At 58.7% G+C, this 27,937-nt stretch overlaps 3 protein-coding genes across 9 annotated transcripts in view; 1 reads left to right on the forward strand and 2 right to left on the reverse strand.

Moving 5' to 3' along the window:
- The window catches only part of ABCA2 (ATP binding cassette subfamily A member 2), a 32,228-nt gene extending 17,668 nt beyond the window's left edge, over positions 1-14,560 (reverse strand). For 4 of the 5 annotated variants that reach the window (XM_086858184.1, XM_086858182.1, XM_086858183.1 and 1 more), the window contains exons 1-12: positions 14,276-14,560; positions 6,909-7,002; positions 4,505-4,616; positions 3,914-4,080; positions 3,583-3,710; positions 3,310-3,414; positions 2,680-2,865; positions 2,380-2,598; positions 1,428-1,762; positions 1,022-1,181; positions 687-815; positions 233-400 (exon numbers count right to left, since the gene is read on the reverse strand). In XM_086858184.1, the coding sequence (XP_086714310.1) occupies positions 233-400; positions 687-815; positions 1,022-1,181; positions 1,428-1,762; positions 2,380-2,598; positions 2,680-2,865; positions 3,310-3,414; positions 3,583-3,710; positions 3,914-4,080; positions 4,505-4,616; positions 6,909-7,002; positions 14,276-14,341 (1,869 nt within the window). In that variant the 5' untranslated portion in view covers positions 14,342-14,560. Of the gene's footprint in view, positions 1-232; positions 401-686; positions 816-1,021; positions 1,182-1,427; positions 1,763-2,379; positions 2,599-2,679; positions 2,866-3,309; positions 3,415-3,582; positions 3,711-3,913; positions 4,081-4,504; positions 4,617-4,957; positions 5,005-6,908; positions 7,003-14,275 lie in introns of those variants that run through there. The other variant, XM_023937988.2, reaches the window with a different exon arrangement.
- Positions 14,561-17,552: 2,992 nt separating this feature from the next.
- FUT7 (fucosyltransferase 7) lies at positions 17,553-21,141 on the forward strand. 2 transcript variants are annotated; one of them, XM_086858191.1, is made up of 2 exons: positions 17,553-17,622; positions 19,138-21,141. In XM_086858191.1, exon 2 carries the CDS (start codon positions 19,182-19,184, stop codon positions 20,223-20,225), a length of 1,044 nt encoding a protein of 347 aa, XP_086714317.1. In that variant the 5' UTR covers positions 17,553-17,622; positions 19,138-19,181; the 3' UTR covers positions 20,226-21,141. The 2 variants fall into 2 exon arrangements, with proteins under 2 accessions (XP_086714317.1, XP_086714318.1); XM_086858192.1 differs by having other exon boundaries at positions 17,556-17,622; positions 19,118-21,141.
- A 1,395-nt stretch (positions 21,142-22,536) lies between these two features.
- LOC111936890 (POU domain, class 5, transcription factor 3) lies at positions 22,537-27,882 on the reverse strand. 2 transcript variants are annotated; one of them, XM_086858189.1, is made up of 7 exons: positions 27,355-27,882; positions 26,825-26,829; positions 26,728-26,755; positions 25,713-25,824; positions 25,183-25,313; positions 24,502-24,666; positions 22,537-23,724 (listed from the first exon to the last, which is right to left on the reverse strand). In XM_086858189.1, exons 1-7 carry the CDS (start codon positions 27,880-27,882, stop codon positions 23,473-23,475), a joined length of 1,221 nt encoding a protein of 406 aa, XP_086714315.1. In that variant the 3' UTR covers positions 22,537-23,472. The 2 variants fall into 2 exon arrangements, with proteins under 2 accessions (XP_086714315.1, XP_086714316.1); XM_086858190.1 differs by lacking the exons at positions 26,728-26,755; positions 26,825-26,829 and having other exon boundaries at positions 27,385-27,882.
- Between the last annotated feature and the right edge of the window lie 55 nt (positions 27,883-27,937).

The raw sequence follows: 27,937 nt of genomic DNA on the forward strand, positions 1-27,937 counted from the left end.
CACAGTACAGCATGTACCACCCAAAGCCAGCCCCAGTCCCTGAAGTCAACAGTATGTGAGCACCTCCACCCTACATATCTACCCCAAAGCTCCGGACACAGCAGGAGCCACCACCTCTACCAGGACTCCTTGTCCCATGCTCTTAAAAAGTGGATCTGACCCTCTTCAGCCCAACAGAGCCTGGCTGTCAGTAGTTCAACTTTCCCACAGGTTTCCAAGGGCTCCATCTCACCTTGGCCATGAAGCGGATCCAGCTGCAGGCCGCATTGTCAATGGTATCCAGCTGCTGGAGCAGGATGCTGGCATTGGGCAGAGAGAAGCTACCGTTGAGAAAGTGGTGGAGAACGTCACTATCGGAGACATTCAGGATCTCTGGGTGCTTGTGGAGGTCAGCAGTCAACTGAGACAGAGAGGAAGACATGGGAGGGAGAAGCTGGGATATGCCCTGCCTCTCAGGTCACTGCTTCCACCATGGACACAGGTAGGACCTAAAGCTCTTCCTGGGGATGGGGGACAGTGTGCACACTGTGCAGGGATGCAGACTAGTCTCAACAAGAGAAGGTCGATACCGGGGATACCCATGATACCCATGAAGAAGTTACAGGGTATTTGGGGGGAGGACAACCCCTTCTCTATTGCCAGGGCAGTAAATCACAGGCAGGCTCATCCTCACCACACTGTCCTACCTGCTGGAGCCAGTAGATGCGCCTCTGCAGCCTGCCTTCCTCCAGGTAGGCTCGGATCTCAGGGGAGATGTTCAGCCATGCCTTGGCGTAGTGGGTGACGTTGCCCACAAAGGCAAAGGTCTCATTGGCCTGGGGGCCAGGCAGAAAGTCATACAGTGGGCAGAGGCAAGGGCTTTCTGCTCTCTGGGATGGCTAGCAGCCATGGAGATACCCGCCCACCTCCCACTGCCTGTGGGAGCTGCCTGTCTGGCAGTCAACCTCTTCCCTGCTGCACAGCCCATCTGCAGAGCAGGATGGTGGGAGAAGAACAGGGATCCCAGCCTATCCATCCTCACCTTCAGGATGACCTTGTCAACTTCGGTGCCCACAGGTGCATACAGGATTTTGGGGTTGCTGGTCATCAGGTGCACAAGGAGGCCCAAGTTCCGCTGCTCCTTGCTGGTGAAGCCCAGCGAGCTCATGTTGCCCTGCTTCAATGCTTCAGGCTCGATGGTCCTGCAAAGGGAGCTCAGGCTTTCCACTCTGCTTCAGGCTCAGCACCCATTGCTGCAGGCACCCCCCACCCCTGCCCACAAAAGGCCTTCAAGCGGACTCCAATGCCTGCATGCTGCTGGTCAACACAGGGAGCATCCTTGGCTGCAGCACAAGACTGTGGTACAGCACCCATCCTGCCTGCTCAGGAAGGGGTGACACCCCTGGCCTGCGCAGGTAGAACCCGGAGCCATCGCCCAGCACTCCTACCGGTTGTTGCCACAGAGGATGGGCTGCAGCCCCGCCCAGAGCTGCACAAATGCTGAAAACTGCCCCTGGGGGTTGTCGATACTGGATGGGCCCTCCCTGGTGCTCTCTTCCTCCTCTGCTGTGGCATTGCCAGTTGTGACATTGGCGCTGGCCCAGCTGGTGCTGTTGGCCGTGGGTGGTGGGGCCTTGCTGACACAAGCTCCCCTGGGCAGCAGCTTAGCCAGTGCTGAGAGGATGTCCATATCTCGGAGAACCTTCTCCATCTCCACCAGGTCCTCAAGGAGGGCCCGGAGGCGGTGCTGCGTGGCTGTGCTGTTCACTTCCTCCAGCTTCAGCTGTGAGTATGAGTGGACAAGGAGTTACTCATTGCTGGGACAACAGGGTCCTGCTTGCCATTAGGAAGGGACCAAAGGGGACCCCAAACAGTAGCAACTCCACTTTCTTAGTTAAAAGGTTGGAGCTGTGTAAGGCACTGGACTCATTGCTGTGCATCTGTGGCTGTGAGGCAGTGAGAATGGTGGCAAATGCTGGCAGGGACTTGTGTGAGGACATGAGATATCACTCAAGACAGGAAGGATGATCCTCTGTTCCTACAAAGGACAAATTAATGGACTGGGACCTCAAAGTCAGGCTTGAATTGTGTCACAAAGGGCTTTGCTGGTCCTGAGGAGAGAAGCTGGCAGAGACACCTAGGAAGATATTGGGGACACCCAGTCCCATCCAATAGGCAGTGTCCAAGCAAATGCTAGAGGGGAAACCAGAGGGGAAACCATCTGGGGTCTTACCATGGAGGAGTTGGGGGGAGGTGGGGGGGGAAGTGTCAGAGAAGGGGGTGACCAGGAGAAGCCAGGCCATGTAATTGTTCCCCATCCCAACACAACACCAGCTGAATAGAAAACCCTGGCCAAGTCTCATCCCTGCCACCAGCCTACCCCAGCCGCCCAGCTCTCACCCTGCTGACGATCTTGGGGGTGTCCAGCTGCTCCTGGAGCTTAGAGGCCAGCTGGGCAAAGCGCTCCTTGCGGGTGACTCGGCTGCCATTGCAGGCCAGTGCCCGGTATGCCACCAGCAGCGGCTGCTGCCTGGGAGACACATGCAGGAGGCGGTGCAGTTCCCCTGGGTGCTGCTCACATGTCAGCTGCTCCAGCACTGGCCCAGTGAAGAGGACGTTCTACAGGGCAGGAAGTTGTAGGGACAGTGCTGCAGTGCCTGCTCTGGCAGAGCAACCCAGGTTACCCCATTAGGTGCTCACCTCCATCTCGGTGATGAAGGCTTGGGGGCTATCAGACATGGCAGGTGCCACAGCAGTGCTGGTGAGGCCCAGAGCCCGGGAGAGCATGCGGAGCAGTGCTGGCTGGTGTGGGGCTGCCACTGGGTCCTGCAGCACCCTGTGAACCAGCCCTTCCTGCAGGCTCCTCCAGCCACTGGGGAAGTTCTTCTACAAGATGAAGAATGGAGATGGCTGGTGGGATGGGGGCTCCCCCCAGGTCCCCCTCCACATGTGTCCCCAAACATACACGAACAGCCCCACGGCATCCGTGGTCTCCACGGGGAGCGGAAGAAAAGGGATGTGCAGATGCAGGGAGCAGGAGTCCCCTGCATGCCAGATGCAAGGGGGAAACAATCTCTCCTGCAGCGCCAACCCCCACTGCAATGGTAAACCCAGGCATAGGCACCAGTGCGTCTCATAACACTGAGGGAACTGGTGGCAGCACCAGCATGGACCCCAGACATCCCTGCTGCTACTCTGACCCCTGACAATGTTCTGTCTTGACTCCTCTACTGGGACAGACACCCCTAAATCACCTGGGGTGGGATATGGAGGGGACAAGAGGACAGGCTCTACCCTACCATGTCCCCTGCATGTAGCATCGCTACTCACCTCCAGCTGTGTCATCTTCTTGCTGGGGCCAAATCCATCCCACAGATCTCGCTCATGGGTCTCATCAGGTACCAAAGGAAAGGAATCAAAAAACTGCCGGTACACCTGCATCGAGATGAGAGCAGGACTGCCAGGTGTGCCAAAAGTGGAGCACCAGTGCTGTACCAGCTTGCCCAGCAGAGCCCTGGTGTAGGGTGGAAGGGTAGGACAAATCCCAGCTGGGTGCCATTTACAGGGCAGCACAAACCCCTGCAAAGCCCAGAGGTCACCCACCTCCCGCAGGTCAATACTGGAGCCCAGGAGCAGCTCAGCCGTGCTGTTGGGGAGGGACAGATTCTGCATCAGGAAGCGCCGCAGCTCACCCTGGTCTTTCGCTGCCCATGCCAGTGTGAAGCTGGACCCTGTAAAGGAACAAAGTGGGAGGTCAGTGCAGCCCACCAGCATCAGGGACATGGCACGACCCCAGAGCTGGCCCTGCCCGATTCAACAATGCAGAACAGTGGCAGGGCACTGTCACACACCACCACTTTGCTGGGTGCCAGGCAAGCTGGCGCTATCTGTCCCTGCCGACACAGGCAGCAGGGGCAGGCAGAGCACAGCCCACCTGTTTGGCTGCTGAAGTGGGTCTCCATGGAGCTGGGCTCAGGGCTGCTGAGGGCCTCCAGGTGTCGGCGCAGCGACTCCAGCTCCTCCTCCAGTCCTGGGTGCTGCGGGTCGAAGAGGCTGCTTTGCTCTACTGCCTCGCTGAGGTGCTCCAGAATCTGTGTCACCCTGCGAGAGCCCAGCACCGCCTTGGCTTCAGGGACAGAGGGATGGGGAAACCTTCCCCAGAGCTCTGAGGGAAAGAGCCCCTCAGGTGCAGGGGACAGCAGTCCTGTCTGAAATGGGGCACCACTGCCCTTGTCTGCACACTGAATCCAGTGTGCCAGGGTTCAGAGGAGAGCCCCAGCACCTCAAGGTATCTTCCAAGGCCCACCTCCATCCTCCTCCCAGTACTGAATACCTGGGAGCCCACAGCAGAACAGACTGACGTGTCCCCTGCACCAAGGACACGGTGGTCTGCACCCAAACACTTGGGGGATGCCAGCTTCTGCCTCAGCCCCAGAGTGGCAGTGCCAGTGTGGAAAGGGGCAGGCTCCGGGTGGGAGCAGGAAGGGTGAGAGAGGAAGTGCATGGTGAGGACATGAGGACTCACGTGGAGTTGGAGTACTGCAGGAAGCCAAACTCATCACGCTGACCGTCAGGGCACAGGGACTGCATGACTGGCAGGATCCCAGCTGATGTGAGTGGGGCCGCCGTGTAGAAAGCTGGAGCCAGTAAGAGTGCAGAAGAGGCCAAGGAAAGTGCGGGCAGTGGGGTGGAGAGGCAAAGAGGAAGGGAGGGGGAAGGGGCCACCAGAGAAACAGACACTCAGTTCAGAAAAGCACGCACTGGGGTCTGTGAGCACATGGGAGGCTGGTGGCCATGGTCAGAAGTCAGCAGCTTTCCCACCAGGGCTGTCCTGGCTGGTGACTCTGTGTGGCTGCAAACAACTCCAGCACCCCAGCTCCAGCCCTCTTGCCCCCACCCACTCTTCTCTGGGTGATGGCTCCCTTGAGCCCCACAACAATGCGAATTTCTGCCACTTGCCCCCAAGATGGCCACCAACCTCCTCCAGGCTCCTGGCCCCTCCTGTTAGTAGCCTCAGAGGCAGTGGTGGATCTCCAGAAGAAAGGGAGGAAAAATACAACACGGAAAATAGATTCGTCACCTGCAGCTCCCGGAGCCTCCAGCTTCCCCCCAAACCCAGCTGCCCCAGTGTGCAGTGGCTGGAGGTGGGTGGAAATGGAGACACAGAGTGGGAAGATGAAAGAAACAAGAAGCAGCAAAGGGCTGGCAAACCTTCCCCCCTCCACTGGCACTGAGTCATCATCCCTGCTGGGACCCTCCCGTGTCCTTCCCCAGGGCAGGGCAAAGCCCAGAATGCCCCAGCCTGATGGTGACCACAGGTTGTCACTAGGCAGTGCCAGGCAGGGACCCTGTTCTCACCACCCTGCCAATGACTGTGGTTAGAGATAGGTCAGTGCTGTTAGCAAGGCCACAATCAGTGGTGACTGGTGAAGATAGGCTTCTGGCAGGAACAAGGGACAGGTGCAACATGGCATAGGCCAGCAGCCTGTTGGGGTGCTGGAACCCACACTGGTGGCTGTGCCACTGTTTGGTGACTAAGTCAGTGCATGGCATCTTGCTGGCCTTGAGGCTCTAGTGCCACATCCCAGCTTGTCCCAGCCATAAGGGGCCAAGACAGGGACCTGGTGGTGGTGCCAGGGTGGGAGCCAGCCCCAACCCCTTGGCAACTGGGCAAGGCTGGGTGACCACAAGCCACCACATGGGTGACAGGACCCAGCAGACTTTGCTCCAGGAGGCAGGCAAGAAGAAGGGATAAGACAAGCCTCCACCTGGCCTGGAGAGCCCTATGCAGCCCAAGAGGCTGGGGCCATGGCCACCAGTGGCCCCAGCACCTGGGGAACCCAGCACCATCAACCAGGGGGTACACCACCATGGCTGGTCAGTCCCCAGGGATGAGCAGGCAAGGGCCATACTGTGCCACCCAAGCTCATCTTCACCAGCTGTGGAGGACAGCAAGGGGTTTACAGAGGCATGGATTAGGCCAGAGTGAGTTGATCTAAACCAGGCTCTTCCTCCCCAGACTATGAGGCCAGCACTGGCAAGGGAATGGGGGGAGGAGCCCACCCGTCACACCAACTTACAGACTGGCGCATGCAGTTGAGGCATGAAGGGCAGGCGGGCAGGGGAGATGGTGGGAAAGAAAAAGAAAACATGAGCAAAAGAGAACAAAAAAAAAACAAACCAAAAACCACACAACACACAGCGCATGTCAGCACCAAGGCAGGAACCCAGGCAGTGCCTGCTGCAGCCAGACCGTGCTGGCAGCTGGGCTCTCCCTCGCCGGGACACACTGAAAAACAGGCTCAAACCATTGTTACACGGGGGTCATCAGTGCCCAGCATCTCCCCTGGCCCTGCTGTGCCAGGGCACCCATCAAAATGGGCATCCACAGGCCCTTGTGAGCTGGCAGCTTCACTCCGCTGCCTCCTCCCAGCAGCACAGCCTGCAGGCATCAGAGTTCCACCTGGAATTCTCCCAGAGCCCTCAGCTCCAGTCCCATCAATTTATCATCCTGCCAGGCCTCTGAGTGCCCCAAGGTCAGGCAAAGGCCTTCCTTTAGGTCACTTTCCCCCACAACTGGGGAGCCCTTCCCAGAGCCACCCCAGCTGACCCTCAACAACTCAGGGGGACTGTGGCTGTTCCAGCACCATCCAGCTTGCCCTTCCCCATGCAAAATGTCCATGCTGATGACAGGCCCAGGCTGGTTGGTCCTGCAACCCTCAGGGGAGCCTCCCTAGGCTGGGACAGACTCTGCTACTTCCACCCACCACATACACCCCACCAGTCCTTGACTGTAGCCCCTGCCAAGTGCAATGTCCCTCAAAAGGCCTCTGCAGGTCCCCCCTGTCCCCAGGCTGAAGCACCTCCCCAAGGCCTCAGGGTGCCCCCAAGTGTAGGAGTGCTCCAAGCACTGCCTTGCTGGGACTCACCTTCCTTCACAGGGATGGTTGGCTTCTTCTGCCGCAGCCCCAGGAGAATGAAGAAAAGCACCAGGGGGATGAAGATCTCGAAGGCCAGCACCCACTGGGGATGACACAGAGCAGAGGGAACAGGACGCTTAGGGACAGAACCCAGCCACCAGGGAGAAGTGTGGGCAGTACAGAGGCCCCAGGCACTGGTGCAGTGCAGCACTGTGTCCACGTATTGCAGATGGCTGGTGGCTCTGTCACAGCTCAGCCAGCAGCAATCAGGTTCCTGGGCTTCCCACAACCTCCTGCCTGCACCCTGTTCAGAGCACTGCAGTTCAGGGCAGAGTACACAGAAGGGATAGTTCCCTCCTCCAGCAATGCAAACAGGATGCTGGAGCTTGAGCTCAGTCTTGATGGTCCACCATAGCTGGGGTTGCCCAGACCTCAAGTCCTGAAGGATAGTGCCCTCACAGCCTGGAGCAGCATGATGTCCCCTTATCACTGTGCCACTGTTGGCTCTCACAAGGTTCAACAGCTGAGTCTAATGGCAGAGGGTAGCTCTTCAGCCAGGCCCTGGCACCAGCTCCAGGTGCAACTGGACCATCCCCACACCCCTTCTGTGCTCTCCCAAAAGGCTCTGGCTGCAAGGAATTTCCACTGGCAGCATACAGCAAACAACAGCAAATCCCCAAGAATCCCTGGCCACAGTGGCTCAGAAGTCCAGTCAAGGCTCTGTGCCCAGAGGCCCTGGGGATAAGCATCAGCATCTCCAGCCACTGGCAGGAGCAAGCACCCGGCACACCGCCAGCACAGCTGCTGCCACTTTGCACCAGAGTGCCTGGACACGTCACAGCCCGGTGGCAGGGAACCACTGCAGGTTTGGAAACTGAGGCACAGGGTGAGGTGAGCCAACTACAGCTCACTCCAGGGCTAAATCAGACCCAAGGCATCTCCTGATACCTGCTGCCACCCCATGGGCAGGGCAGGGCCCAGATCCACTGCTGGGAAGGTGCTTGCTACACCACCCACACCAGCCTCCCACCAATGACCAGTACCAATGGGCAAGACCATGGGGTGGCAAGAATGGACTTTAACATGAAGGACGCAGCTCCCAACAGGATCAGGCCCTCCTGTCTCCAACATCACCTCCATGCTGCCCCACTCAGGGGGCAGCCTGAGAAGAAAGTCAGAGCAGCCCCAAATGGCAGTGAGCAGGGGGAGCCCTGCACCCAGATCCCTGCCAGCAAATGGCCACAGTGCTACCTCTGTAAGATGAGCACAACTGCACCCATGGGTGCTGCCCATGCTGCACTCACCATGCCAAAGTTCCTGGTTTTGGAGAGGAAGAAGGGCTGGAGGAGACAGAAAATGCCCCCAGGAGCAGTACCTGAGAATCCTCATCTTTCTGTAACACCAGTCCCAGGGACAGTTCACTGTTCCTGCACAAGGCAGGATAACAGGGGACACCCTGACACACACTGCTGTCCCATGGCCCCTGCCCCACCCCCTGCCTGTTTACCAGGCACACAACGGGTCCTCTGTGCCCAGGCACCAGGGGGACCATCCGCACACACCCACGCTGGCCTGTACCAGGCTCGTGTGGGGACCGTTCTTGGTGGCAACAGCTTGTTGGAACCTGCTTGTTGTTTGGGTTTTTTTGACAGGGGTTATTGACTTTTGCTCATCTCCATCCCCAGAGATGTCCCATGTCCCCAGCCCATTCTGCACTGCCACATACCCCAGTGTCACAGTAGGTTGTCCCACACCTTTGGCACCCAGAGTGATATGGTGATGGGCAGACACAGTAGCAGGTGGCTATTTACCAGGTTGCACCTCTAGGACTGACCCTGCCCCCCAGGGCTGCCCCCATGGCCACTTCCCAGAGGTGAGGAGGCCAGGGCTGCTCCACACCCACAGCGGGGCACTGGCATGCAGCAGGGCCCAACAGAGCCTCAGACTTCCAGAGAGGCACACAGTGGGGACACCAGCACACCCTGGGGATGGTGGAGTCCCTGCCCACAGATGCAAGACACTGGGGGACATTTTGGGATTGTGTGAGGAAGCAAGGAGGAAAAGCCAGGATGCAAGAAGCTGAGAAGGAAATGTCCCCTGGTAGGTAGAAGAGGGCCAAGGAAAGGAGAAAAGAGGGGCCGGTCCCTGCCAGCAGCTGGCCATGATTGTACCAGCTAGTCGGTCTGCCCTGCCCTGTCACCCATCCCCTGCCTCTCTCCTCTCTTGACGAGGGCACAGGTGCAGGACTGAGGGTGGGACACTGGTCCCAGGAGCCATTGTACCAGGTGACAGTGGCTTTGGGGGCCAGAGACAGCTCCCGGATGGTAGCATTCTCTCCTTCCACATCCCCTGCCACATGTTCATTTCAGCCTGGTTGGATGTGAGCAGGATGAGGTCATAGGTGATGTCCAGGTTTGCACAAGTGCTGGGTATCTATCTGCCACCCTACAGACAGTGGGGTAACTTGTCCCATGTTCGGCCCTGCCCTTGGCTACCTGGACAGGTAGGGTCCTGCCCAATTACCCCAGCAGGGAGGCAGAGCCGGGTGGGTGCCACAGCTGGATGCTGGCCCCTGGCAGGGGGACATATCTTTTCTGGAGCATTTGGACAGTGATTCAACACCTGTGCCCATCCTCTGCCACACTGTCAGATGGGAGCAGGAGGCTGCGAGGAGGCCGAGCAGGAGGCAGCAGTGCCTGCTGCGACGCATGGCTCCCACACAGCCAGGTCAAAAGGCCAGACAAGCACTACAGGACAGTGGTACAAACAGAGCAAACAGCCCAGCCCAGCACAACAGTGCCACCATGCCCACCCTCCAGCAAGCAAGCACTGGGACAGCTGGGACATGTGCTGGAGCCAGGGTCAGCATAGACATGGGTGTTACATCATGGACAACTGTGCAACTCCACTGGTGTCCCCAGGATGTGGCAGCACTCATGTCCCAGTAGCCCAGGGGGCAGTCTTCATGGGGACAGCCAGGCTAGGCAGATGCAGCTCATCCTGTCCATCGCTGTTACCCAAAGTCTGCTCAGCTCCTGCCTGCCTCCAGCAATGCCTGACGCCCACAGCCACAGCCTCCAGCCAGTATGATGTGTGAGAGGAGCAGTCAGGGGCTGGGCACACCCATACTAAGACTCTCAAGCTGACAACTTGAGCGACACCCCTGCACCCCAAACCTGCCATGCCAGCCCTTCTCTCCCATAGCCTGGCACCTGCAAGGGGGTTTATTTGTTCCAACAAAGGTGAAGCAGCATCACACACAGCATCCAAAATCCCCGCATGTATCCCCCAGAAGACAGGGCAGGGTCTGTCCTGGAGGAGGAGGAAGGAGCTGCTGCCTACTTCATGCCACCCTCTCTGCCCATCTCAATGCTACCCACAGTGCCAGCAGGAACTGGCAATAGGTGCTGGCCTGCAGGAACCCTGAGGGATGGGGCTCTCAGCTCCTGCAGGATCCAACTTTTCCAATAGCATTTTAAGGCTGCAGAAATACCTTTGAATTTTCATGGCTCCAGACGTTAATCACTCATTAAATGCTCACTTTTGCCCACAGCCAGAAAGTAAAGGCAGGTAAAGCCATGGTCACTGGGAAAGATGAGCTTGAGAGCTCTGGGGCAAAATAGGCCCCAAAATCCATGAGGCTGTGCCAAGCTGCCCAGCTCCAGTGGAGACCTGACCATGGACACCCATTGATGGTCACCACCCAGATGTGGGCCTGAGTGGCTTCCTCAAGGTCACCTGCCCCATGGGGACAGATAAGGCCAGGTCCAGGGGCTGCCAACTCCCATCCTGCCAAGGCTAGGCCACCCTCACTTCTGCCTCTGGTCACTTCTAGTTGTGTCCATCTGTCTCACTAGCCCCTGCCTCCAGCATGGGCACATCCCCACCCAGCCCAGGCATGGCAGCCTGGGGGAGGCTGAAGGAGCAAGAAGTCCCTCCTGGGGTTTGTCAACAACTCTCCTGAACTCAGGACCCAGGAACAGTCTCCACAGTCTCCACACTCCTCACCACAGTTCTCCCAATTCCTGTAGTGTCAGCCAGACACACGTGTGCTGGGCCAAGAGGGCACATCATCATCAGTGTCCTGTGCAAAGGCCACACAGCACTGGAACAGGGCCACCCTCCCACTGGCACAAGATTCCTGACCTGAGCACAGGGTCATACCAGCAACCAGTGTGGAGGAAGGTGTTCCACAACAGGTGCCCCCTGGCTGCCCTGCCAACAGGGACTCACAGAGACACCCCTGGGCCAGCACACCCCTGCTAAACCTATGCTTCCCCTTCCTCCAACAAGGGGGCAAAGAGCACCTAGAGCCAGGGCAGTTCCCAACCGATTTCTGCTGTAGAATCCAGTACCAGCATCCTCCCAGCCCTGGCAGCAGGACCTGGCAGGACCACGGGCACAGGGTCCTAGGGACACTGCACCCCAGCAGAGGCACTGTTACAGCCCCCCAGCACTCCAAATTTCAGCCTTTCTTCTTCTGGCATCATCAGTTTTCCCCCAGCTCTTTGCCATCAGCCGGGGGAAGGGACAGATCTGCAAGCTCCTGTGTGGAGAGTTTTCCATCTTCAGAACAAAGTGCAGAAGGCACAGATCCTGCACAGAGCAGAACAGTCACACTGATGTCAGCTCTCCCTATACCACTTCCCTCATCACAGGGCTCATGCCAAAGGGTGCCCCACAAATGTGCAGCAGCACCAAAACAGCACAGAACTGCTCCCACCATTCCCCCAAAAAGAGCCTTGACCTGCCCATCAACCCTTCCCCAGGACCAAGCAAACTGGCAGCACACTTCCATCACTGAGAGCTCAAGCTGTGACTGCTAGCCTATCCCAAATGAATGGGCACAAAGAGCCCCAGGGCAGGTGGGTGAACACCCTGAACTGTGTCTGTGGTGACTCTTGAGAGAGCACCTGCTAGTTTTACATCCAACTTAAGTTTAAACCAGATACCAAAGTCATGGGAGGGCCCATCCTTTAACAATTCCTGTCCCAGCAGACTCAAGGCACAGCCAGCAATCCCCACGGCTGCCATGGGCACCCCAGGGGACCCCACAGCCCAGGCTTCCCTCTGCCAAGAGCTATCAATGCTGTTCTGCTCAGACCTCCATCATCACAGGTTTCCTGCCTGAATTTCTGTTCTGGGAAGAATAAAATTAGGGCCAAACCCCAGAGCAGTCCCTGGAACAGCTCAGCCGCACTAGGCAAGGTCCAAAGCCACCATGGGATGGGAACAAGGCTTTAGAGAGGTGCCACTGGCCAGGGGCAGTGCCTGGCCATCCCCCTGGCCATACTGCAGGTCTCTCTGCACCCACCATCCACCCGTGACCTGGCCAAGCCCTCACCAGGTACCTATGAATAAAGTCTGTCCCAAAACCATGGCTGTACCCTACTGCAATCCTGCTCCTGAACAGCCCCTGCTGCCAGGGACAATGGGGACACTCCCAGGCCAGCAACATTGATGGGCAGAACACAGAACTACTCCAGCTCTCAAGTCCCAGTCCAGAGCCCTCAGTCAAACCTGGGGCCTCTGCTTTCCACTCCACAGCACTGGGTGTGCTGCTCCACATATTGCTGGAAGGTGAGTGCATGGTGGCAAGAACTTACCCCAGGACAGCACCTGCAGCACCAGGCTGTGCCAAAAGGCAGCTGCCGGTGCCCACATTCCCTCTCTGAGGCTGGGAGAAGCGCTGCAACCTCCAACTCTGCCTGCCCCTGAGTGAACTCCCAGCAGAAGAGTGGGCTAGTAGTGCATCCCCCCTTCCCTGCTCCAGCCCTCCAGCCTCTGGCTGCTGCAGTATGATCACCCCAGTGGAAGCTGGTTGCTCTCAGAGAAACATCCATCTGTGGCTGCTGCCAGGGCAGACCTGCACTGGGGAGCCCACTGCTGAACGTCAGGCGTGGCTGCCGCACAGGGCCCGGCTCTGCCCTGGCCAGCTCAGCCCAGCACTGCTCAGAGGGGGCAGAGCTCACCATGGAGTGGGCAGGATGATGGCCCCTATGCAGACCAGGGATACTGGGATGTGACTCTGGGATTCACACACAGCAGTAGCACAAGGAAGGAGGTGACACACACAGGGCATGCACAGCCTAGGGCGCAGCTGTCCTAGGGACTGCATCAAATCCATCCAGGAGCACCCATGGCACTGGGACCAGATCTCGTCCTGGCACACAGCTGGTCCCCTGCACACCCCATGCACTCACAACATTGGTGTGTGGGCAAGGAGGGGCTGCTCCATACCCTGCCACCCTGCCTGAAGCAGTGGCACTCCAGCAACAGTCCATACACATGGAAGTGATGGGGCCTGTGCTCCTTATCCTCCTCCTCTGGCCACAGCTTCCTGCACTGCACCCCCATGCTGCCCACGGGGCTGGTAGGGAAGGTCACGGAGAAATGGGTCCCCAAAAGCTGTGTGCACCCCTACTCCGTAACCCAAAGGCCATGGCAGCCAGGGCCGGGTCAGCCAGTGTGCGCCAGGACCCAGTTGTGCCAGGCCACTCATCCTTGCAGGCAAGGGTCCGGCGCAACCCCTGCCTTGGCCACGCAACTCTGCTCAGGGTAAAGAGGGGAGATGACTCAGCCTAAGAGCATCATCCCCCTCATCCATTTCAGGGGCTGTCAGTGCAGGGAAACCTGCCTGCAGCGCCAGGCTCGGCCCTGCTCCTGTCACAAGGGCCTCTGCTGCTCCGGCTACCGGGACACGGAGTCTGGTGCTGGCGGCTGCCAGTGAGGAATCGCAGGATCGGGCCTGCGGGATATTTGGGAAGAGAAAAGCGATGCCAGCTCGCGAGCAGCACCTCACTCCCCTCCCCCAGCCGCTAAAAATAACCGGCTCCTCCGGGCCGCGCAGCCACCCCCTGCCCACAGCTGCGGGGTCCCTCGGGGGGCGATGGCTGACCTCACACGGGGAGCCTGCGACAGGGTGCCAGCGGCCCCGAGGCCCCAGCGCGGTCGATGCCATCATGTCCCTTCTGTCAGCCCAGGAGGGACACCCACCAGTCCTCCGACCCCCAACTCCACGAAGTTGCCTTTTCGCCAGCCCACGGAAGACCGGCGGCTCCGACCCACATATGGGCTGAGAACTTTTTTATACCTGGCGGGTACCGGGGCTCGGGGAGCGATCCCACTGTGGGGGGCGGCATCCAGCCCCGGTCCTGGACTCCTCCTGAGGCCCCACGGATACGACAGCGAAGCGGGAGAGCCCCAGCTTTTGCTGCCGCACAGGGGCCCGGGGGCGCGCCAGGCCGGAGGATTCATGCACGGGCGGCCCGAAGCGGGCCGGACACAGCGAGGGACTGCGGGAACCCTCCGGCAGCACTTCTGCGCGGGGCCCGGCCTCGCCCCTCGGAGCTGCAGGGCCCCCCGCCCCCACTCACCGGGCTGCGCCGCTTCAGTGTCACGTTCTTCCAGAGCAGAAGATGGAGCTGGTGCAGGAACCCCATGGTCGGGTCGGGCCGGCCCCGCCGCAGGGCTGCGCCGCGCTCGGCTCCGCGGTCACCCGCCACCCACCGCCATCCCCTCCCAGCCGCCGTCTATTGCTTGCCGCGGGTTGCAAGGAAGCAAAGCGACCTCGGCCCAGGCCTGGCTCCGCCGCACCCGCCCCGACCCTGCGCAGCACCAGCACCACCCCTAGCCGGCGGAGGCCGCCCCTTAAAGGCGCCGCCGGAGCCGCCCGCTTCACCTGCACCGCGGCCCCGGCTCATCCCGACAGCAGCGGCCCCGGTGCCGGCTGTTCGGAGCGGGGCTACTGCCCCAGGGGCCGAGGAACCCTTGCTCCCCTCGAGCCGCCGCCCTCCCACCCCTCAACCATACACAGGTCACCTCCGCTCTTCTGCCCCTGGTGCCCCACCCCAGGACACGACGGACTAGCCCGTGGCTGTGGGATCTGTGTACCAGGGTGCCACGGCTGTCCCTGCTCTTGTACGCTTCCCACTCTACTCCTGCCTGACTTCTCCCACGGGCATGTGCTCAGGCGTCCACACATGTTTTGGACTAACCTGCTGCCACATCTGACTCCTGGCAGCTCTGAACCCAGGACTGGATGCCCTCTGCAGCAAGGACTGAACCAGGCCAGCTCTCCTCCTTAATTCCATCCGTCCATCCGTCCATCCAATCGTCCATCCAATCGTCCATCCTATCGTCCATCCTTTTCCTCTTTTCCTCCTTCCTGCCATCTTTTCTTCTTTCCATCTATCCTTGCTTCCATCCATTCCCCCATCCTTCCTTCCCTCCCTTTTCCTGTCCTTTTGTTCTCCCCATTTTCCACCTGTCCCTCCCTCTTCCTGCTCTCCCTTGGCCTTCTCTCCCCCTTCCGTCTCCTTTCCTCCAGCTCTCTGTAACCATCTTGGTCTCCACGCTGCTTCATGGGCCAAGTGTAGCCAGGAGTTGCCCCTGCTGCAGTGGTGCTGGCAAGGGTGCCTGTGCTCATGGCAGGCTCTTTGGCAGCTGTCCTGGGCTAACAAAAGCTCCCTTTGTCCAACACAAAGCAGCATTATTCCTCAAACTTCTGGGCAAAACACTGTGCTGAGATCTAGGAGGACAAAGGATGCCTGGTGATGTGGTGGTGGAGAGGCACTGTGTGCCCAGCTCCATGCACTGGGGAGGGTGACTGGTTTGGGTGGGTTGCTGGGTGCACATGCAGAGCTGCCCAGAATTGAGGGGAGCTGGGCTTTTACTAAGAACCTGGGGAAGGAAGAATGCAGTCACCCTAGGCTCCTTGCAAAGAATTGTGCATTGTTTGCCCACAGTCCACATAGGGAGCACATCCAAGCCTCTGTCCTGCAGCAGAGTGGATACCCAGCTTGGAGGGGCACAATGTGGGGACCCATAGGTGGGTCAAAGCCCTGTGTTTGACCTGGTTCTCCTGCTCCTTCCCTCCTGCTGCCCCTGGGTGGGTCTTGGGGAGCTTCACAGCTGCTCTTCTGTCTGGCATGGCCACGGAAAACCCTAGAAGCCAGCAAGGAACAGACCAAGCAGTGTGCCATGGGGCAGCACAACCCCAGGGAGGCAAACCTCCTCCAAGGACCCACAGGGGCCTAAAGCCCAAGGACCGAGTGGCCCAACCTCTCTATGGGCTAGAAGCTCCAAAGACCTTGTAGCCCATCTCCTCCATGGGTCGGGGTCCTGAAGACTTGGGAACATGGAGCCCTGAGCACCTCTCAGGGAACTTCCTTGCAGGGTGACCGAGCTCCTGTCTCTGTGTGAAGTCATCTGCAGATGGCAGTACCCACCCACATACATCTCCCTGCTCTGTGCTGGTGCTGTCCAGCATTCCTGATGGTGTCATGACCTGGCCCCTGGCCTTGATCTCTGCCCAACCCACCTAGGCAGCACTGGCTCCCTGCCTGGCTCAGAGCCATGTCCCTTGGGTCACAGGGTCAGGGTGTTTGGATCCACTGGCTGCAAATTCTCCCAGGGCATTGTCCCTGCACACAGGGTGTCCTGGGGCAGCAGCCGCACATGGCAACTATTAAGTGCCAGGGAAAAGCTCCCTGCTTCTCTACCAGCCATCCTGAATACCCTGTGGAAATTCTGTCCGCAGTGCTGTCCTGCATGGAGGGGAATGGCCGCAGCCCGTGTGGCCCTGGGCTCTCAAGCTATGAAACAGCAGCAGGATGATGCTGAACACTCCAGCCAGGCACAGACTTCTGCCCACAGCCAGCAGGGCTAGGGCGGGCAATTCTGGAGATGGTGCCTGTGGACTGTGGTATCTGGGCACTCAATCATGCAGGGCAAGAAATGCAGAAAAGGGAGTGAGAAAAGATGACAGGAAATGGACATGGCTGTGGAAGAAGGAGCACCCATCCTTGGGGCTGCAGTTGGCCTTTGAGGGCTCCTGGGGTGTCACTGAAACTACAGAGCCCTGCTACACCACGGCATGGTGCATTATGCCCAACAGGAATCTCTGCTGGCTGGCAGCTAACAGGACTGAGGATGCAGATCCCAGGGGCACTGGAGCAGCCTGAGAACCCCCAGAGAGCAGTTTGGAGCCCTGTTCTGAGCTCTGTATACGCCAAGGCATAGGGCATACCCTTGCCAGCTTCAAGGACAGTGCTGCACACCTCGATGCTCCCCTCCCTGCCTCTACCTCAGTTTCTCTGTCTCATTTTGCTTGCCAGGGCTTTCATGGAGTCTTGGGTACTGAACAGCAATGCCAGCAAAGGACACAACTGAGCCAGACTGGGAGCAGGGCATAACTTGGGCAGGGGAAGAAGAAGCAGCTCTCTGTGCACACATTGCCAAGGCTTACATGTGCCTGCTTCTCCTTTTGGCAGGAAACATCCCAGGCAGGACAGTACCCAGGGCTTAGTGGCACTTGGGGCTGTCAGCTGATAGTTTCAGGATGAGTCAATGGGAGTTGGTATCCTGTTTGCAACCAAGCTGCGGGTGGCAGATGGGTGGCACCTTGTCATGGCTGAGGGCACCTACCCAGCCATGGGGCACCCACCTTGTTCTGGGCCATGCACCTACCGTGGGGTGCCCATTTGGCCAGAAGGTACCCACCCAACCATGGGGCACCCACCCAGTCACAGGGTACCCACCCCACAGCGCAGTGCAGGGGAAGTTCTAGGGTGGAGTGTGCCAGCTGACACTGGAGCAGGAAGGACCTGCTGTGGGGCTGGGGCAAGGCAAAACTGAAAAAAAGAGGAAGCCCTCGAGTGCCCCAGCCCAGCACAGCAGCACCCAGGCAGACACATCTGGCACCTCGTACACCTCCAACACAGTAAGTCTGAGTTCAACATTACTGACCACTGAGGGGAGAGGGGCTGAGAAATGGGGTGGCCCTTGCTAGGGGTTTCCCTTTCAGAGTATCCTTGAAATGGGACAAACACCCCCAAAACCATATCAACATTTCTGCTGCTGGGGACAGAGACCTGGAGCACTGATGTGCAGTGCAGGGAACCAGTAAAGCTTTCCCAGCCCTTTCTGCTTCCCATGCCAGATTTGTCTGGAGCTTAAACTTAGCTCATGTATTGTAGCAGGACAGATGGAGTGGGCCAAGGTGGGGAAGGGATTTTTTGCAGACAAGCTGCAGTGCTGGGGTGGGTGGGAAACTAGGGCACTGCTTTCCAGGAGACTCCAGTACTGGAGGCACTGGCTCAGCCCCAGCTGGCAGCAGGACTCAGGCAACCCACATGTTTCCAGAGGTTTCCACTAAAGGGGAAACACCTTTGGTGCTGAATGCTCTGAGCCCTGCAGTGGGACCAGCTATCCAGAGGGGGCTTAAGCTGGTGGCTGGTCCACAGTGCAGCCAACCATCCCCCTCTCCACCTCCACCACTGCTTTGCTCCCAGCAGTTCTGCTGGTTAAACCACTGAGATCTGAGGCAGGCAGATGGGCACCCTGGCAGGGTGAGCATCCCACAGCTGGGGGCCCATGTGCCTGCAAGCTGAGCCCCACCAGTGGCAGCCTCAAGTGCTGCACTGTCCTCCCTGCTCTCCCTGCCCTCCCTCTCCTCTGTGCCCACACAGTGGGGCATTAGCCATCTGTGACATCCTAAGTATAAAATATGAGTGTTTGGGGCACTGAGGCTATGAGCTCCCAGCCTGCTGGAGCTCCCGATGCCCTTAGGGACTGGGAAGTCCACCCTGACCTGGGAAGGGCACCTCGAAACTGGGAATTGCCTTGCCATTGTCACAGGAGAATACTAGAGTGAGTGGACACTTCTTGGGCAGGACTCTGCCAAACTCAGCCCTCATCAGCATTTTGGACTTCAGAGTCAGTCACCCCATTTTGCAGCTAAGGCCTCACCATGGGGCTATTCAGGTGGGACTAGGATGTTCCTTCTTGTTTGGTGCACAGCAGTGGCAAGGCTAACTGCATATCAGGTTTGACCTGTTCTGGGCAAAGCAAGAACTGGGGACTGAGACTGTGGCTGTGTGTCCGGTGAGTAACCTAAGGCACAGAGCAAGCAAGGACTGCCTATATCGGGGCCAGCCAGATGGGTCAGAGGGGCACAGTTGGCTACTTCCCATCAGCTCGGCACCCTCAGCAGCATCTGTGCTCCCCCAAAGGTCACCAGGGACTGCAGGAGCATGAACAAAGGCCACCCTGGGGTGACACCGTGTGCATGGGGAACTCTGTGGCACAGGGAAGCAGAGGGTCCTGGGGTGATGCTGAGGCCCAGGCTTCATGAAGAAGCCCTTTCTCTGGCCCCTCTGGCCACAGTACCTCCCTATCACCCCTCGTCCCTGGCAAGTCAAGCTGATGGCCCGCAGTGGCCTCTCCTCTCTCACAGGTGTCAGCTCTGTCACCCAGTGAGGTGACAGCCAACCCACCAGCATGCCCTGGGCATTGCCACTGCGATGGTCACCATGGGGCCGGCCTGGTGTGAAGGCCTTGATCACTGCCGGGGTGTTTGTAACCACCCTCTGGAACCTGAGGTTCTTCCTCAACCCCTCCAAAGGCTGTGGAGAAGAGCCTAAACAGAGGGAGCCATTGGTGATTCTGGTGTGGGAATGGCCCTCCAAGCAGGTCCCCAGTGTCAGCAGAGATGTGTGCCATGAGCTGTACAGCATCACAGGCTGCCAGCTCACTACAGAGCGGCAGCTCCTGCACCAGGCCAATGTGGTGGTGTTCCCCCACTCCAGGCTCCAGCCTGGCCAGGACAAACTGCCCAAGGAGAGGCTGCCGGGGCAGAACTGGGTGTGGGTCTCCCTGGAGTCCCCCTCCAACACTAGAGCTCTAGCAGCATGGAACCAGACCTTCAACTGGGTGATGACCTATAGACAGGATTCGGACATCTTCATCCCCTATGGCAAGCTTGTACCCAACCAGTCAGCCACCGTGAACATCCCCGCAAAGACCAACTTGGTGTCCTGGGTTATCAGCAACTACCACAGGACTCAGAAAAGAGCTGAAGTCTACAAAAACCTCTCCAGGTACCTCCATGTGAATATATACGGGAAAGCAAACAACAAGCCCCTCTGCAAGGACTGCCTCTTGCCAACAATATCCAAGTCCAAATTCTACCTGGCCTTTGAGAACTCCATCCACCGAGACTACATCACAGAGAAACTCTGGAGGAACTCACTGCTGGCTGGCACTGTGCCTGTGGTGCTGGGGCCACCCAGGGCCAACTATGAGCAGTTTATTCCTGCAGACTCCTTCATCCATGTCAATGACTTTGGCTCCCTAAAGGAGCTGGCCACCTTCCTGAAGACAGTGAACTCCAGCCGCTACCGGCAGTTCTTTGCCTGGCAGAGGAGGTTCAGTGTGAAGCTCTACACTGACTGGAGGGAGCGGATCTGTGCCATCTGTACAGCCTACCCCCGCCTTCCCCATGGCCACCTCTATCCTGACCTGCAGAGCTGGTTCAACTCCTAGTGCATACCGGGACCCTTGGGATGAATGCAGGCAGGGGTGCACACATGATGTGGAGCAAAAACAGGAGCACCCCACTCTCCTCCCAGCCCAGCTGTTGCCACACTGCAACTTCAAGCAACTCCCCATGACTTCATTTTTTGTGAAACAGGACTTATCACCCCGACCCAACACTGAACACCTTGCCAGGGTGCTGGCAGGACCAGAGGGTACTTTGGAAATAAGTGGCACAGTGCTGCTGAGGCTGTGCATGTGGTGTGGGCAGGACAGCAGGGTGGTGGTGATGGCTCAGGGCTCCCTGACCTCCCCTGTGATCCTCAATGTCCCCTCAGCACCTTCTGCTGGGTGCCAAAGTCCTGGCAGCAGAGGCCCTGTGGTGACATTTTGTGGCTGGGCTGGAGTGGCAGGGGTCAGCCCAGGGGGGTCCATTACTCCATGGCTAGGGAGGAAGGACAGCATCTGCTCCCCTTCTTCCTTGCAGCACCCATTTCCTGTCCCCAAACCCTGAGCCATGGGTGTCGCTGTGCCAGTGAGGAGGCACAGGACAGCAGATGCTCTCAGAGCAGCCTGTGCTGCCAGGCAGGCAGAGGGATACTGTGGTTTGTCACTCCCTCCCTGCTGTGACAGGAAGCCAGTGAGCTGACAGCCTCTGAAGGCTTGCACCATCCTCGAGTAAAGCCAGTCCCGTGGGGAACTTGCACATGTACACATTGCACTGGGGAAACCCTGCAGCATGGGCGCCCTGCACCATGGACATCCCAAGAGGAAGTACCCATCTAGGATCATGAAATTGGGGTGAAAATCGGGGTTGAGTGACGTGACCAGGGGTAAGAAATGACTGCTCCATCTGTGCCTTGCTCTTTGCCCCTCTACTCAGTGCCATCAACTCCCTTGATATAAACAACTCTTTTTGTCACAAGTTTTTCCAGTTTTCTTCCCTGTGGGCCTAAAGTCACCAAACCCTACCTCTGCCACCCTGCAGGCTGCCAGGTGCCCAGCAGGACTGAGAGCTGGCAGAGGAGACATCCCTCCCCGGCACAGCCCTGGTGAGGCGGCAGTTGGACAGGCACACTGTGCTCTTCTGACTTCTGTGGCTTCAGATTTCCGCTTCGTTGTTTTCTGGGTCAACCAGAAGTGGAACGGGAGGGGCCGTGGATGCCCACAGAGAGATACTGGGTACTCATGGGCAGGGGGTGCCAGGGGTGCAGGATGTCGGAGTCTCATGGTGGGCTGTAGTTCTTGCGTGGCTGCATGCAGAAAACCAGATAGTGGAAATGTGGAGAAGCAAACCTGTGGGAGACGACATCTGTTTCACATTTCCGCTCCTGACCCTGGCCAGCCTCCTGCACCACTCACGCGCCAGGCAGCACTGGGCAGCAGCAACAGGAGGCAGTTCCCGGTGGATGTCACACACAGCTGTACCCCTACCCTGTGGGCAGGCAAGTTTGAGGCTCTGGGGAGCAAGCAAAGATGCAGAAGGCCCCCACCCCATAGGGCTAGAATGAGCCCAGCCCAGCCCTTTGCAGGGTCCCAAGGTGCCCAGTAAGCAGCTGCCTTCACTGCCCCTGGACACTGCCTAGTGCTAGTGCCTAGCACTGCCCTGGTGCCTCCAGGCAGCCCTAGAGAGCAAACTCCTTATAGAGCAAAAAATGGGGATTTCATTCTGCTCAGGGTAAGGGCCTTTGAGAGAATGAACTGGGGACAAACCAGCTGAGAGTGTGGTGGGGAAAAGTGAAGGCCCCAGACATCCCTGCTCCCACCAGCTCGCTCCCAGTGCCCAATAGACCTGCATGGCTGGGTTGTTATCCCCTCATCAGAGACTGCCTTAGCTGGACCACACATACAGGAACATCCTTCCCTCCCGTCAGCGCCATAGTACTGAGGGCAGCCCCAGCTTTCCATTGGGAAGCTTATCCACCCTGCTACATCCTCCTTAGTTCTCTGTCCCTGGCAGCTTCTGGAGCAGCTTACAAGCTCACACTGCTTCCAACCTTCCCAGAGGCAGCTACAGCAAAACAGCAGCTCGAACTGGGTGGAAGATGACCTCTTCTCTCTTTATTTTTGACCCCCTCTGCTTTGGGGGGCAACAGCCCTGACAAATTGGTACTACTCCAGGGCCAAGCTGCCACCAGTTGTGGAGGGAGGCCAAGCTGCAGGCAGCCAAGAGGTGAGTGTTGCTGGCATGATGGGGACATGTCCACCTTCTTAGGTTGCCTTACTCCAGCCCTGCTGTGCCCCTGCATGCAGCTGAACCTCAACTGCTGGGCTGCAGGAATAGGGATGCAAGGAAGGCAAGAAAAGGGTTAACTCATTCTTGCCTCAAAGAACTCTGAGATTTATTTCATTGCCAGAGGGAATGTGATTAAGAACAAAAACTGTAAAAATCATCATTAACTACAGCAGGCTGGAAGGCATGGGGTGCTAGCAGCATGGACAGGGTGGTGTAGGCCCACTGGGCTGGGCCCTCCAGGGAAAGGTGGTCTCTGGGCATCTGGGCTGGGGGTGGGTGAGGGGGGAACAGTAGCTGGAGAGCAGGGGGGCCTGGGGGTGATGTTGGGCACAACACATGAACCCCCCAACCCAAACAAGCTTTATCAACTGCCCCACAGAGGGGTGAGGGTTGTGCCACAGGGTGAGGGGTGGTGAGAGGGCGCACCTTCCCCCCTTGCCCCAGCCCTTGGCTCATCCTGGCCACCCAGGAAGGTGAGCAGAGCCACCAGGGCCATTGGCCCTGGGCATGGCACCCCAGTCCCACTCTACATGACAGGGTGGAAGGAGACACCTGGGAAACTAGATCACTACAAAATTTTTTGCTTTTTAAAAACTACAACCAAAAACCTTTAAAAAAATAATAAAACCACCGCCTCCCCCCACCCTCCCCAAAATCTAAAAAATACTTTTTTCTGCATCTCACAGGAGAGCAGCTGGGCTGGGGCCAGGCACGGGCTCAAGAGCCCTGGGCACATGTGGCTTCAGAGGGCGCAGTGGGGCAGGAGGAGTTGGCCCCAGGAGTGGTCAGAGGGGGGCCAATTCTGCTGGGACCAGTAAGCTCACATAACTGAGAAGGGCTGGGAGCATCTGCAGAGAGCAGGCACCATCCCTGTGCCAGGCTCTCAGCGCCTCACACTCCAAAAGCCCCACACATCAGCCCAGAGAGCAGAAGCAGGGCTGTGCCTGTGTGAGCCCAGGGCAAGGGGAGCCGCCCCAGAGCACCAGCCCCCCTTGCTGGTGTGAGCCCACAGCCCCTGGTTCAGTGGCCGCTGTTACTCATGGAGAGCCCAGGCTGCAGCGCTTGTGGGAACATCTCAGCTTTGTGAAAGGTTGGCATGTAGACAGGAGGGGAGGGTGCCAGGCTGTAGCCCTGGGATGTCACTGGGATGGGCAGAGTGGAGGGCACCAGGGGCTGGTTCATGTCATACATCATCCCCTCTGCCTCGTTGCCGTAGGGCAGCAGCAGCCGTTTGCCTTTCTGACGCCGGTTGCAGAACCAGACCCGGACCACCTGTGGGGAGACAGAGAAGGGTATGGGGGTGACCCAAGCACACCATGTGGGTGACAATGAGACCCTTCTGCTGGTGACATCTCCACAGCATCCCAAGCTGCCAGTGCAGCCCCTTCCCTGTCACAACTCCTTGCTAGGCTCAGCTCAAACAAACTTCAGCCATGAACACTTTCCCACTGCTTCCAGAGTCAAGATGACAAAAATGGCAAACGTTAAATAGGAAAGAATACAACAAATCAAAAGAAAGGTTCCCCTCCAAAGGCTGGCAGCATAGCCAGATGAAGCCAATAGGCAAACTTGTGTATTGTTAGTGGATTATAGTTTGTCTCTCTTCTGGTGCATTTCCACTTCAGAAAAAAAACATTGTAACTTTCCAGGAGGATTCTTGGGATCAAAAATCAGCTTCTTCTGAGATGAATTAGTATCAAAGGATTACTTTGATAGGATAACATTAATATATTTATGTATATATATACACAAAGTAGTATATATATAGGGTGTATATATATCTGTAGTTGGGTCTGAGAACTATTTTTGTCTCTCTTTAAGTTTTAAATCTTTAATCTGTGAACAAAAGTCTTCTCTGGAACCAAGTGGGTTTTTCTTTTATATTGATGAGCCATATATATATCCTAACTGTCTGGCAGAGATAAAGGGCAGTTGTTTACATCTTTCCATGTGCATTTCATTTTTGCTCTGAGCTAAAGTATCAAACTGGCAGGTACTCAGGAGCTGCCACCGTTTGGGCACCCATCCTCCCCCACCCTTCCAACCTACATCTTTATCCAGGTTGAGGTCCTCGGCGATCTGGGAGATCTCCTGGGGACTGGGCTTCACACACTTGCGGAAGAAGCTCTCCAGTGTCCCTTTCACATTGGTCTCGATGCTAGTCCTGCGTTTTCTCTTCCGAGCTTGGGCCAGTACTTGCTCTGCATTGCACATCTGGGAATGAGAGAGGGAATATGTTTGGTTACCAGGTAGAAGAGTCTCCACCAGGCTTGGGACATGTGCGGCTAGCTGCAGAGCTTGGGGCAGATTGTGTCCCTGTGGCTCTCCACTGAGCATTATTCCACTGTGACTGGGGCCACTCCCAGTGTCCCAGCACTGCCAGCAGTGAGTCTGGACACATCCTCCTGCAGCCCCCCGAGGTTCCCCAGGGAGCAGCAAGCTGCACATTCAGTCTATCTGAGATTACAGCAGGACCTCGCTGCTCCAGAAAGGGAGCTGCCACAATCACAAGGTGTCTGCAGGGGGATTTGGCTTCCTCCCTCAGCTTGGCAGAAGGTGATACCCAGTGGATTGCCCTTCAAGCCAGGTTCAAGCCATGCAGCAAGATGGTGCTGTGGCACAAGATGCCTTCTGTTCCCCTCTTCTCCCTGAAAGCACGTGGGAGACGGAGGAGGATCTGTGGCTTCAGGGTTTGCAGGTACCCAGCTCCCAGCCCCCTTGGCCCTGCACCTCTTGCATGTTGTCTGTGTTCTCCGCCTCGTTGAGCCAACGCTGCAGCAGCGGCTTTAGCTTGCACATGTTCTTGAAGCTGAGCTGGAGCGCTTCAAAGCGGCAGATGGTCGTCTGGCTGAACATCTTCCCTGAAAGGGCAATGCAGGCAGGGCATTACGCACCACACAGCTTCCCCCGCCCACAGTTCCCCAGAGTCACCACCCCCCCAAGCTTGCCTTGCTCCTGGGAGACCAGGAAAGGCGTTCACCCTGTTCCTTCAGCAGGGATTTAAAGCCCTGAAACGTATCTCAATAAGTAACCATTTTAAACCGGTTCCCTGTGAGCTCGAACTTTCCAGCTCACCGCAGATCTAGAGATACCCCTCTAGGAGCCCTGGGCCAGGACTGGTGCTTGATACCTCCTTTGCGGGTCGTTAAGGAGTAGAAATCACTTAGCCCAGGTGATTCCAAACCCCTCCCGGGCCTCTCCCTTCCCACCGGCTGCGGAGGAACGCAAGGGCTCTCCTCCGACCCCTCACGACCCCTCACCGTAGAGTGTGCCCAGTGCCAGCCCCACGTCAGCCTGGGTGAAGCCCAGCATAATGCGCTTGTGCTTGAGGTCCTTGGCGAACTGCTCCAGCTCTCCTGAGGTTGGCGCATCCTAGCAGGGGCAGAAACACACTGAGAAGGGACAACTCGCGCGCAGGGTCCAGGGTCTGTCGGGGTCAGTGGCGTAAGAAGGCTCGGCTGAGCCACAGGCAGCACTGCCACCGACCAGGCTCACACAGGACCCACCCCGACAACGCACATTGCTCAGCTCGACCCAATCTGGAGGGGCGGCGGCCAAGGGTAGCACAAGGGCACCAAGTGCTCCTGCTCTGCCTCAACACGCCCTGGATATGTTCCCTTTGTCCTCTGGCTCGAGCCCACCTGACCTTGCCTGGCCAGAGGCAGCACCGATGATCACATTGGCTGAGTCACAGATTTGCCCCATTCTCACTCATCCCACGTATGCACGGGGACGCTCAGTTCTCCCGCGGCGTGGGCTACTTCCCACGGCTCCCAGGCTGAGACTGCCCCTCGCCAGCCGCTCTTCCGCCGGCGTCCGGAGCAGGGAAAAGACTCCCGTGAAGAGAGGGACGAAAGCGCGAGTGATATTTAAGCACCTTTGCCGCCAGCAGGCTCTTCCGTTCTGGCAAGCGGCTACCCAGGCGCTCCCCACCTTCCTACGGGGGCATTTTGAAGCCTTTTACCAAATTTCCACGTTTTCAGAGGGGTTTCGAGTTTTCCAGGAGTTTTTCCTGTCACCGAGCCACGGCTATTAGTTTCTGGCGAAAACCGGCACCGGTAAACTCGGAGCATCCCTCCCACGGAGGAGGGATGCAGTCCACATCGCCGTCCTGCATCATCCCGCAGGTTGAGTTCATGAGCACTCCCCAGGCAGCGCGGCCGTCGCGGCCCGAGGACACACGCATCGATTGTGGCGTGGGACCTCCCGCAGCTCCGACCCGCTGGCTGGCGGTGCAAATCCTCCCAGCCCCGTCAGGGACCATCCCCCCGGCACCGGCCGCCTCTGCTGTCCCCGGGGCGGGCTCGTAATACGTCAACGTTGAGAAATATTAAAAACAAGTGCAAAGCACAAATTCAGTCGTGCCGGGAACCAGCCCTGCTGCCCTCGTCTTCTTCCCGCCGTCATCTCTGGGCTGTCTGCCCCAGCAGACTTCAGTGCCCGTGGAGGTACGGGAGCGGCGGTCGGGGACGCAGCCGACCGAAGGGACACTGAGGGGGCTGGCCAGGAGCCCTCGGTGAACTCGCTACGCTGCCCCGCCTATCACGCCGGAGACAGCCTTAGGTATCGCTATCCGGGACGGCCCCGCCGCATCGAGATGGGGAAGTTCATCTCATGAGTTTCCAAAACGGCCCCCATCTTACCCCAAAGCAGCCTCCCCAAGGCTCTCGCCCCCTGCGGAGAGTCTGTCTGACCGAAGCGGGACGAGCCCCAGCGCCGGGTCAGGGCTTCTCCCGCAGGCACCCGACAGTGGGGTCGGACAGGTGGCACCGGCGGGGTCTCGGCGGTACACGAGAGCAGCCGGGCAGCTCCTGCCCACGGGGCGGTTAACCGCGACCACGGACGGGGAGGAAAGCCCCAGGGCCACACCGTGTGCGGACGGCGGGAGCGGAGCAAGCCAGCCCGCCCCATCCCCGTCCCGTCGGGTCTCACCTCCTCGCCGCTGTCGCTGGAGTGTCCGCCCTCGCTGGCGGCGCCGCTGGAGCTGCCGCTGCTGCCCAGCCCCGAGGGGCCACCGGAGCCCGGCTGCAGCGCGGCCGGGCAGAGCTGGGGGCCAGGGAAGGCAGCGGCGGCCGGGCCAGGGAAGGGCGGCCCGGGCAGGGCGGCGGGGCCGGAGGGCGCAGGGCCGGCCCAGGGCGGGGGCGGCCAGGCCGGGCCACAGCAAGCGGCGGTGCGGGGCTCGGGATCGGGCTGGCTGCAAGGCCGGCCCGGGCGCGCCTCCGCCTTGGCGGGTGGCACCGAGGCGGGCGGGGGCAGCCAGGCGCGGGCCGGCGGCGGGTCCCGGGCGGGCTCGGGCTCGGCGGTGGAGGCGAAAGGGAAGAAGAGCGGCTGGGCGGGCGCCCCGTCGAAGCTGCCGCGGGAGAAGGGAGGTCCGGCGTCGGTCAGGAGGCCGAAGGGGGCGGCCGGCAGCCCCCCGTCCGGGCTGAACATGCTGCCCGCCGCCCGCTGCCCTAGGGCTCCATGCGGGGGCTGCCGGCCGCTGCCT

This window comes from Cyanistes caeruleus, chromosome 20 (assembly GCF_971803275.1).
Source record: "Cyanistes caeruleus chromosome 20, bCyaCae1.hap1.1, whole genome shotgun sequence".
Taxonomy (NCBI): Eukaryota; Metazoa; Chordata; class Aves; order Passeriformes; family Paridae; genus Cyanistes; species Cyanistes caeruleus.

Coding starts and splice junctions, on each gene's coding strand:
- FUT7 (XM_086858191.1), top strand. CDS start 19,182: ATGCCCTGGGCATTGCCACTGCGATGGTCACCATGGGGCCGGCCTGGT.
- LOC111936890 (XM_086858189.1), bottom strand. CDS start 27,882: ATGTTCAGCCCGGACGGGGGGCTGCCGGCCGCCCCCTTCGGCCTCCTG. Junction 24,667..25,182: donor ACACAGACAACATGCAAGAG/GTGCAGGGCCAA, acceptor TCTCATTCCCAG/ATGTGCAATGCAGAGCAAGT. Junction 23,725..24,501: donor ACCTCAACCTGGATAAAGAT/GTAGGTTGGAAG, acceptor GTCTCCCCACAG/GTGGTCCGGGTCTGGTTCTG.